This window comes from Schistocerca nitens, chromosome 2 (assembly GCF_023898315.1).
Source record: "Schistocerca nitens isolate TAMUIC-IGC-003100 chromosome 2, iqSchNite1.1, whole genome shotgun sequence".
In the NCBI taxonomy this organism is placed as follows: Eukaryota; Metazoa; Arthropoda; class Insecta; order Orthoptera; family Acrididae; genus Schistocerca; species Schistocerca nitens.
In genome coordinates, this window is record NC_064615.1 from 943177775 (window position 1) to 943189987 (window position 12213).

Sequence of the window (12213 nt, forward strand, 5' to 3'; positions counted from 1 at the left end):
GCTAGACATTAAGTTAGTAACGTATGGATGCATGCATACACACACACACAAACACAACAAAAGCTACCCTGCAAATGAATTCTACTACCATTATTAAACATACGCATTTCCAAATACAGGGGCTAACATGTGCTGTGTTCTAACTGTTCATGGCAGTCAAATATAGTTATCACACTTCTGATTGTGCTGATACCAACAATCAAAACAACAGTATGCATCAGCCAGCATGTATCTAGAACTTGAAACACTCAATTTGTAAAATCATCTATACCAGTACGTTTTATTTATTTATTGTCCCTGGCATCTCGTGGTGTGCGATGTATAAAGGTACAGGACAAAAGTTAAATGTTTCCAAATGCATAAGCTTACATATATGATGGAATATAAAGTTGTCAAAACCTACACACACAAAGGGGACAGTTTACATACAAGACTGAATGAAAATGTTTGTACGAATCGTATTAAAGTTAAATATTTTCAAATGCATAAGCTTACATGTAGGAGAGCATTAAAAATTGTCAAAAAGGTTAACACACATACGGGGCAGTTTACATCAATGACTGAATTAAAAACTGACATAAAACTAAATACACGTAGGGGACAGTTTACATTTATAATGAGAGGAACTGAACATGAAGAAATAGTAATATATATGGGCTTTCAATGTATTATGGGAATTAAGCAACTACAATAAGTACAAACATAAAGGTTTATTTCTGCACTGTCCTAACATAACTGACTTACAGTGTAATTTATTTCAGTACATAAACCAAGATTATGAGTAGTAGTGAGTCCTCCTCCTTTTATTTCCATTTTGAATTTCCATTTCCATAATAATTCCAGATATTTATATTACATATAAAAACAGTTTGCAAAAGAACAACAATAGTATTTTGAAATTCGTTTTTTAAATATTATCCAGGTGGTCTCAAAAACAAACAAAACATCCTCCACCACACATAAACTTGCTCCTTCTAACGAAACAAAAATGAAGAACATTAGAGGTGACAATACTTAGCAATACAACATAAAATATGCACAAATTTGATGTGAAAATTTTAGATAACACGTTTATATATTCAAATATCTAGCACATTCACAAGTAACTGCTATAGACCGTTACAACTGAAACACCTGTTCACAACTTTTAAAGTACACTCAATATCTTTTATTTGCCAAAAAATTATTGCTTTCATAAAGTGGTTGAAAATCTGCCATGACTGATCTCTGGTAGCACAGAAACAGTGAATGATATCCTCTTAAAATTTTAACCATGTGTAGAGCATATAACTCAAACACTCTCCTTACATTACTCCTCAGCTTATTTTCAATATAAAATCCAGTCAATAATTTGGCCCAAACTCTCAGAATTCATATGATATTTTTCACACACCACTGAAAGCCCCCTGAAATCTTGAATGTTTTGTATCTTAAGCTCACATTTAATACTATTTAGTTCCATTCTATAAGGAACGTATGTGCATAATCTCTCCCCTAAAATTTGTCCACTGGATGTAGAATGACTATCTCTCACACAAAAACAAACCAAATGTAGTGTGGCATGGTTTCAGAAGAGACAGATCCACAATGAGCCACTATATTTACACTAGTTCTCTAAGGTTGCATATAAAGTTCATTAACAATATTCTCACAGCACTAGTAGAATAGGGAAAACTCAATAGCTTTCAAATTTTCTTTTTTAGGGAAAAACTGTACCAGCAAGGTAAGATGTACAGACAAAAAGTAAATCAACAACAGAATGAGAAGTGTGTATTAGGATACCATAACTTTTTTATATCATAAGCAAATGATATTTCGGAATCTGTATATGAGAATCTTATTATATTGCTGACTTCTCTATTTTCAACCAAAACACTCGGATGTGAGATAACAGTACATTAATGAAAGAGGAGCAACTCTTAGGAATTTAATCTGTACACAAAATTAATAATACACTACCAGTATAATGTTCTTACACCAGCTAATTTAAATGTTACTTAGTAGCTAAGCAGAAATGCCACTAGTTTGAAACATGTTTACAGATTGCTTAATATTTTCAGAAAAAATTGTTACATCCCAAGAAAATAGTTACCTACAACTGTAACAACAACGATTTGATTATAATACATAATATGCACTAACACTGCTGCTTGGTAAGCAGATGCTAGGAATTTTCAATTCCCAGTTGCTTACTTTTATGTTACATGGGTTGATGGCCAACATCAGATGACTGAGGCAGGTTGCTAATACTTGTAGTTTAGCTATTTTAATGAATGTTGTTCACTGTGGGTGATTCAAGACACTGACATATGATAATGAGAAAATGGGAAACCCGTTAGGAGTGAATGCCAGAAACTGGGATACAAGGAAGACAGGAGGAAAGCACTACGTTGTAGACTCGCATACATAATTATTTGGGGATACTGTAGTGATACTACACTGAAAGATAAGGAACAGAGAAAACCAATTTGCAACTACACCTAGGGCCAATACTGCGTCACACCATACACGAAACAATTTGAAAATTTCTTGATATGAAGTGTTACGCATGCAATTCGCAAGTGAAGTGACAACAATTTTATAAATTTGAAAATGGTTTCATCTCAAATAGCGTCTGCTACTTGGTTGGGAGATTTAACTGTACACGATCATATTGCTCGTTACATACGTTATACATAAAAACAACTACGCTAGTTCGTTAGTTTCTTACCTTTCTTGTTTCTCCCCATTTTCGTTTCTCGCACTTATCAAATAGGTAGTTGTCGTTTTCAAACCTTCACTGTTCACATGTTGTCAACACACAACAAATAATACTCACTACTCACGCTTTCTGACTGGGCAGGTGTTTATTGTTTATTTAGATTAAATAATACTCCTAATGCTCCGATGTTGGCTATACTGTAATCCAGACCCGGAAGTAGAACCGGCGTAGCGGTGTATTTAAATTTACCGATTGGTAAAAGGAAACTACGCATTCAGTTTCAGTTTACAGAAAATATCTTAACTTCTAAGTAGATATTAAGTGAATTTGAAAAGATGTAAATTTTTTTCATGAAAAAAATTATTTCATTGTGCTGCTAAAACTTTCAAGAACAAAGAGCATGTTAACTATTAACGAATGTGCAAGTGAAACGATGCGTTCTTAATCGCAATTTAATGTTAGATTCCGTGATCAGATAACTGCTCCTGTTGACTGAAAGAAAGCATCGATGTATAAGGTGGCCAATGGGAAATGCTAGGGGCCTACATTTTCAGTTGGACACCCTGCTAAGTTGTAGATGTACTCGCACCCCATTAGGCACGGTCCCGTTTGCAGGGTCGCTGCCGTTCTATTGGAGCTGACATCGGTGGATTGCACCAACGACCAACGCCGGCCGATCTCCCAAACCAGTACGTGTGCGATCCCAATGCAGCCGATCTCATCGCCTGAATGTAGAGACTTCAGAGAACAATCGGTGAAATTCTGATAAGTTTGCTTTCTTCGGTGGAATCGGCCGACGCTCTCACACATGAAATATGGACTGTGAGAAACTGATAAGTTTAGCCAAAGAAGAAGGAGTTTGTGACATTTCCAAAAGTAGTCATTTCTACAGCAGCAGCTAAGAAAATAAATGGATAACTGTGGGTATCAGAAAATCTTCACACACACTTAAATTTCTCAGTTCTTTGCAAAACCATGCCCTAATCCACAGTTTCTTGAGTACTATCACTGATATAAAAACTATACAGGAGGGTACTGCCTGCGGCAAGAAAATTATTTAATGACAAACTAATATATAAAGCAGAAAATAAAAGCAGTGTATTGTGGGATATTATAAAACAAGAAACTGGAAAAGGCAGATCCAAGTATAACACATAAATCAAAGACATGAATAGAATAATAGAAACTCCTCAGGAATTAGCATGGAGGTAAAAATAAGAGGAGTTGTCATGACGTCATAAACTTGAAGCCGACCCAACTGAAGATCAGCCATGTTAGCTACCCCAAAACATTCGCTTCCGGTGGTTTGATACCGTGTAGTGTTGAAGTGTTTTGATAAAAAATACCGACTTGCGTCACTTACGGGTGTACTAATCGTTCTGATTGTAGTCTAAAGTTTAAACAAATAGCATTTCATTCGTAAGTGGACTTATTTAAGCGTTATTTTCTTATATATACTTGAAATTCTGATGCATTGTAAAGTTTTACAGTATGATTTTATTTCTGTGATTTGACTTTAGATTTCCTATCAATCCAACCACGAAGAGCTCTCTGGAGGTAAGCAATACACTTGGTTTTCATTGTTTGGTTATTCCCAAGTAACTGAAAAGTCCTCACAAGAAATATCCTGGAAATGGGGACTAATGATTTTAAAATGCAATAATTTAATATAAAAGTAATGTAACTACATGTAGTTAATTAAATCTTCAGTAAAATATGTGGAGCACCTGTTACAGTGGTTAAATTATATTTGTTAAAGCAAAGTTCCCTATTTAAGTCCAGGCTTAGATCATTACATTAGTCATTGTGTTGTCGTGTTACCCTGTAAATTGCTGTTATTTGCCACACTGAATGTCATTTGGTAGGTACAATTTAAAAACAAAGCAGATGTGTAAACTACAATGGGCCTGACAATCTTAAATTCAGTTCTTTTCCTTCGTAATTTAACGAATTTTTCACTTTGTTGACATGACAGCTGGCTTGTTTATGTCATCTCTGCATACATCTACGGGACACCAAAGGAAATAAGGTAAGTTTTTTGCAACCTTGAACATTTAAAATTTGCATTTGAATTGAAAATGCAACGAATACAAATTGGTGTCTCTAAACTATCAATGATTGCTTTCGGAGTTCTGGCTTTATCAGTTATCGACACAAACACAAGGAAAGTGAATAGAAATAGATTACGAAAGCACGCTTTTCATAGCACATACTTGAAGATAGTACAACATTTTAAAAAATATGTCAACATTTTAAAAAATATGTCAGCAGGCATAGATGAGGTTCCTGTCTCAGTTCTGAAAGCTTGCTTTGATAGCAGTATAATCTCTGTTAACAAATGTAATAAATAAATCCAGTAATTCATGTGTTTTCCCTGAGTAGGTACCTATAGTATGCACGGGTGATGCCTTACTAAAGAAAGGTAATGCGCGAAACATTGAAAACTAAAGGCCAGTTACACTGCTGTCTTCTTTCTCAAAAGTAATTGAAGCAATCATGAGAGCCTGTTGAGTTACATGAGTAAATACAACCTCTTTAACGAAGCATAGTTTGGTTTGAGAAGTTGAAGAAGTAGAATATCGCCCATTGAAGAGTTCACTGAACCGGTACTTGAAGCTCTTGATAGAGATAATTCTGCTACAGGCATTTTCTTAGACTTCTAGTGAAACGTCATTGCCATCTGCTGTCGTCTGCTGCGTTTTGTCCCTGCGTTTGTCAAGTGAAATTGCGCCCGTCGCCACAGATGATGCAGCAGCTACGGTGTTTTCATTCTTTGCATTTCGCTGACACTAGTGATTGTACACAGTTATGTATTAGCTCGCCTAAGGATTGGTTGTTAGCTGTTTCAGAGTACTAAGGGACGTTTCTGATTTAATGCAGGAGTTGGACGTAACGAGCCATCTATATGTTGCGGAAGTACGGGATATTATAAAAGCACCACCGGCCTAAGAACCATACAGGAAATTAGAAACTTAGCTCATACGAAGGGTAGCCGTTTCACAGGAAGACAGCATCCGACAAGCGTTCGCTCAAGAGAATCATAAGCCGTCGCAGTACCCACAGCACTTATGAAGTAAGGTGGACGTTGGCACTATTCCTCACAATCTGTTATGTGCGATATGGAGCAACTGTATACCGCCACAAGTTAAGGCAATCATAGCGTCTCAAATGGAAACGTCACTGTACGTTGTAGCGGAACATGCAGACCGAATACAAGATGCTATCACTCCCGCACGAGTTAAGGACCCTGCAGACGTTCAATATATATTGAAAATACTTGTTAAAGGTTCAATATGTTGAACCGACCTCAAACCATCAATAATACTAACAAAAACCGTCAGCTGACTCCTGGGGTTTACAAAGTTAAGATGTCGAACACCCAAGAGAAAGTGTGTGCTGTCATTATATTAGCTATACCTTGCAAGCAGCAAAAGACGGCGAAAGAGAGGAAATAGGTCCGAGAATGGTTGACAAAAAGGAAAGACTGGCCACTTGTTAACTTTCTGACAACGAGAAACAAGCACCCGAAAGATCCCATATTTTTTCCGGTGCGCCCTACACCATACCGGTACAACACGTTATTAATGTTTAAATGAGATAAAATAATGAAACAAGATACATTAATGAGAAAGTCAGTCGAGGTCAACGACAGATCAAGAGTAACTTTCTGGTGACATGTAGGTCATTCGAATGCTCGAAGCCTACTTCTGAAATATCATCCAACAAAATTACTAAAATTCTATGGAAACATCTGAAGCAATTTATACGCCTGGCGAGGATATGTCCAGGCAATTAACGTACACTTTTTTTAACGTTTTGAAATAATTTGGTAAAACTGACACGCATTTTGCAGACCTCTTACTAGTCATTGCAGGCATATGACGTGTTTTTCGTAGTGGAAGCGGTTTTCCAAACTGCTTTGTAATTCACCATCCTATATTATACTAAAGTAATTAGAGAATCTCCGTTGACCATTCTAAAGTGGTATATACAATGATTATTCTCGCATAGATCTATTAAAATTCTTTTACGTTAAAAGAGCACTTGACAGACTGAATGTGATGTATGATATGAACGAAGGCGAATCGAAAACAAACAGTGTACGCTAACGCCGTGTGGCTGATACGCGAAGCTCTGGCAACATTTGAATGAAGAATATTGTCAGTCAGTACTTCAGTATGTATTGACAATACCGAAAATATTTCGAAGGTAATCAGTACTGCTTGTCAATTTTTCTAGTACGTACAACATATCAATACGCGCCCGCAGACGGCCAATAAATGGTTCAAATGGCTCTGAGCACTATGGGACTTAACATCTGAGGTCATCAGTCCCCTAGAACTTAGAACTACTTAAACCTAACTAACCTAAGGACATCACACACATCCATGCCCGAGGCAGGATTCGAACCTGCGACCGTAGCGGTCGCGCGATTCCAGACTGAAGCGCCTAGAAGCGCTCGGCCACTCGGGCCGGCAGAGGGCCAATATATTGACGGTCTGACAATATTATTGAACGTGTGAGGACCACTTTAGCGCCGTCACAGAGCCATGAAGCAGTACAGCAGCAGCGGTTGTGTGCACTGGTTATGATTCACTAACGGCAAAGACGGACACCCTATGCAAATAGCTCGGTTTACTAGCTGGGAAAGGAACCAGCAGACAAAAGACAGCATCTTCGCAGATCCAGGAGCCGATAGAGCCTCGTCCTCTAGTTCAGGACAGTCAGTATGCCGGTATCTCGCAAATGCACAAGTCCGTGATCATTCCCAAATGCCAGTGGCAGTCGGTCTTAGACACAGGCAACTGCCAGGCAGGATCTTAGCGTCTGTTTATCAGCGACAGGACGTCTGGACCAAAATATTTGGTGGATACAGGCGCCGATTTGAGAGTATTGCCACAGTCCTCGGAGCATCGTTGTCGACCACAGAACACGTTCTGCTTGTCGGCTGCTAATAATGCCACAGTATTGATGTAAGCTACTCAGTGTGTGTGACTGGACTTCGGACTACTCTGTGCATTGATCTAGGACTTCACCGTCGCCGACGTCTCTGGCAGATTTTCTGGTGTACTACCAGGTGATGCTGGATGTGGCGAATCCCCGATTCGTGGGCTGCGTGACTGGCCCAACTACAACTGGGTTCCACTGCAGCACGACCGTACACAGTGCAAAACTGATGCATTGAAGAATTCTAAGTATGCATCTATATTATGCCGATTTCCTGTTCAGACAAGGCCCCCTGTAGCTCTGAAACAGATGCCACACAAAACTGTGCATCTTATTAAGACCACAGACAGCACTCCGATATCATGCAGGCCTAGATGTTTGGCATCGGATCACCTGGCAGTAGCTAAGGTCGAGTTTGCCGTTACAAGATGGCATTATCCAACCATCAAGTAATACATGGTTGTCTCCAATGCACCTGGCTCCTAAGAACAGTGAATCACGACTTATATGTAGCGATTATGTAGCGCTTAAAGCAAGAACCAAACTAGATCGTTATCTAGGTCCACTGTAGCGAGATTTTAATCATGCTTTACATGGTGCAACGATCTTTAGTGTGCTGAATTGTGCCAAGGCTTGTACTCAATTACCAGTGGCACAAGAAGACGTACCGAAAACTGCAAATATTACACAATTCAGTTTGCTCGAGAGCATGTTAATGTCCTTTGATTTACGCAATGCAGCCCAAACCAGGCAAATATTTATTGATTCTGGCACCTAACACGGGCAGCAGAGCTACAAGAAACATTAACTGCGGCACTGCCAGGCCCTAAGATTAAAATAAACTGTCCGATACAGTGGACTGAGGCAATGGTTCTGCCTTCGACGCCACTAAACAAAGCATGATGGACGCTGCACTTCTGGCACATTCTAAGCTTGATGCACCCTTATTAATGGTAGCCGACGCAAGCCTAACAACTATATGTGCCATATTACAACACTGTACATATGATCTGTGGTAATCGCTAACCTTTTTTTCTCATTAACCATCGTCATTGCAACAGAAGTGGGGTAACTACGATTGGGTCATCAAATACTTCCACCCACAGATAGGAGTGAGAGATGTCACTATCTATGTAGGCCATAAACTGTTAACGTTTGCGTTCAGGCGGAATAGCAACAATTGTTCACGAAGACAATACAATGGTCTGTATTTTACTGCACAGTTTACCACTATCATCAAGCACATCTCTCGACAGCCTTTCAAGAGTCAACAGCGTTTCGGACCCTATTGATTTCAACTCATTTGCTCAGGCACAACAGACTGATCGAGAACTTCACAGTTTTCTGAACTATGCCAACCCGGCACTGGAGATGCAGCTCGTTAGTGTCCCTGTCAAAGATGCTAAAATATATTGTGACATCTTCCAAGGAAGATCCCAACTATTGCTGCCTATTCAGTTTTGTAAGAAACCCTTCGACAATTTACACAACTTATCCCTGATTCCTCTGATGTTGAAGCACATTGTCTGGCTGGGAATGGAGAACGACTGCCGCGAATGGAAGAAAACATGAATGCTATGCTAAACCAGCGAAGTGTATCTCCATGTACTTTCATCAATGGATATAATCCCCGAGTTACCTCACGTTTTGCGCACGTACATCTTGAAGTCATAGGTCCATTACCTCCATCATATGGCTAACAATACCCATTGGCTAACACAGATCGTTTCACTCGATGACAGCCAGAGGCAGTACCGTTGGACAACGTTAGCCTCCGCCTTCATTTCCACGCCATTGTCAAGATTTGGTAGCCCATGCACGTAATAACAGGTCATGTCATGCAATTCTAATCATAATTATTCGTCGAGCTTGCAGTTTTCTGTAGGTATGTCCATCATGAAACCACAAGTTACCATCCAGTAATAAACAGTCTGATAGAGCAGTGGCACTGTTCGCTAAAAGCTGCTCTCATGTATACAACTTGGACGACTTGTCTACCGATCGTGTTACTTGGTTTTGCGTAATGCATTCAAGCTGGATATAGATGCTTTATCGGCAGAGCTGGTGTCGAAACGATACATCTTCCGAGAGAATTCTTTGACACCAATTCTCTGCAGTTTGCCACACACGATCAACCAGACTTTCTACGTCACCTGCGCGAGCGCAATGGTTCTTTTAATACCCCATCAATGTTCTAGATGTGGCACACCACCCTATTACATGTATCACGACTTGGCCAGCTGCTCACACGTGATGCGACCCACAGACGGTATGAAGCCTTCGCTACAAGTTCTGTACATGGACCCACACCATCTGATACAAAGAGGTGCACGGACATTGGATATTTCAGTCAATAGCAAGAACATGATTGTCTCCACTGACCACTTCGAACTGGCATACATCTTTCACAATGTATTGTTGGCCAACGTTTCAAGAAGACAACTTTATCTTTCTTCAACCACGACCTCAAAGTCAATCGCAATTCCAAACTCAACAACCATCAGACACAGTTTCCCAAATAGTAAACACGACCCGTTCTGGACGGCACATGCGTTTCACTGAACGTTTCAAAGACGACCCTCTGATTTCACGATGGGGGCTAGGGTAGCTACATGTTCCGGCGTGAAAGTCATGCGCCGACTGACCCCTCTCTAGGACGACACCGAAACAGCAGCAGCCTCTAGGCGAAGAGAATGTAAGCACCGCGCCACCTCGCTGTGGCCCAGTTGAAGACTAGCCATTCTACGAGCTCTACAGCAGCGGTTTGGGAACTGTATTGTTTCACTTTTATTGGAAGTTGTGTATACTGAAGAGATTTTCATATTTTGTCTGTCGCCCATTGCTTCTGACACACCATTGTAAATTCTCACAGTTAGGTATTGTCATTTATCTTACTGTAATAAAAACTCATTAATACGATTTGCTTGAACTGTCGTCTAGCAATCCGAGAAAGGGGGTTTCCTAGGCACCCCACATTCGACGAGTAGGCAGTACACAAAATTGGCGACGAGGAGGTCAGTGGATCTCATTGTGGCAACCCAGTGCCTGGCCACCACACAGTCTCTGTTTTCTTTTCGTGGTTTTTGGTGTTTTGCTGGGGCCTTACTTCTACTTTGTCTTTTCCTTGCAGAGGTGTATTTACCTGCTTTAACAGTCTCTTATAGTGTTTTTGCTAATCAGTGTTTTCAGGTGGACGTTGTGTAAATTTTATTTGTGTTTGTACTTATTTTTTTTTTTTGCTTGACTTGTCTATTTCTCACATTTGTCTTTTCCAACATGCCCACCCCACCCCCTGCTCAAGCGCCTCAGCTGCAAGCGTTAGATGCAATGCAGCTAATGCAGATGTTTTAGTTTCAGAGTCAACAAATTTCAACCCTGCTAACACGGTGCAGCTGCCACTGGCCAACACTGCGCGCCCTCCAGAACAACAAACTACATGTACCATGGCTCCAAGCAAAAAAATGTTCAAATGTGTGTGAAATCTTATGGGACTTAACTGCTAAGGTCCTCAGTCCCTAAGCTCACACACTACTTAACCTAAATCATCCTAAGGAGAAACACACACCCCATGCCCGAGGGAGGACTCGAACCTCCGCCGGGACCAGCTGCACAGTCCATGACTGCAGCGCCTTAGACCGGGCTCCAAGCACTATAGCGACTTTTCGCCAGTTTCATGAACAAGAAGAGGAATAGCTCGAGTGGTTACAACAGTTTTAAGCCCACATAATTGCTCAAAATGTACCAGGTGCTGTGAAACTCCCCTATTTGTTGTCCATGGTAGGATGTGCAGTGTGCAGACTCATTCACAAGTTACCTCCTAACGCCACTCCGAGTGAACTCTCGTATGATCAGGTTGTAGATTCGATAACTAACCATTATAACCAACAAATGAATGTGGTAGCAACTGGGTACGATTTCTTTAATTGCAAAAAAACACTGTCAGAGCAAACTTATAGTGAGTGGGTAACAGATTTGCAGGGTACGACGAGGAAATGCAAATTCAAATGGTGACGCAGTGGCTAGCACACTGGACTCGCATTCTGGAGGACGACGGTTCAATCCCGCGTCCGGCCATCCTGATTTAGGTTTTCCGTGATTTCCCTAAATCGCTCCAGGCAAATGCCGGGATGGTTCCTTTGAAAGGGCACGGCCGACTTCCTTCCCTAATCCGATGAGACCGATGACCTCGCTGTCTGGTCTTCCCCAAACAACCCAACCCAAATTCAAATGTGCTTATGGTGCTTTATATTCCGATGTAATGTTGCGTGATGCGATCGTGTACAGCGTAACTGATGTCAGACTTAGGGAACAGATTTTGAAACAGTTCGATCCCTCATTTCAGCACATAGTGCAAGTACTAGATCAGTATGACTCAGGTGCCGTGTCGGCCGATAAATTTGAGCAACCAGCAATTTGTTGGGTCGATTCGCCCCTTGCTTGCGACCAGCGCATTAGGCAGACAGCTTTCGCGCGTCATACTGCATAAACAGCTCGCTCGCACCAAGCCACGTGAACAGTTCTCTACGCAGGCGACAGCAGAGGCGAATACAGTTAGGTCATGCCTG

The 12213-nt window shown here is 40.6% G+C and overlaps 1 protein-coding gene across 1 annotated transcript in view; it reads right to left on the reverse strand.

Moving 5' to 3' along the window:
* LOC126237270 (elongator complex protein 3) overlaps positions 1 to 2868 on the reverse strand; it is an 83945-nt gene extending 81077 nt beyond the window's left edge. Inside the window, exon 1 of the mRNA XM_049947197.1 lies at positions 2711 to 2868. Within this exon, the coding sequence (XP_049803154.1) occupies positions 2711 to 2729 (19 nt within the window). The 5' untranslated portion in view covers positions 2730 to 2868. The remainder of the gene's footprint in view (positions 1 to 2710) is intronic.
* Positions 2869 to 12213: the final 9345 nt, after the last annotated feature.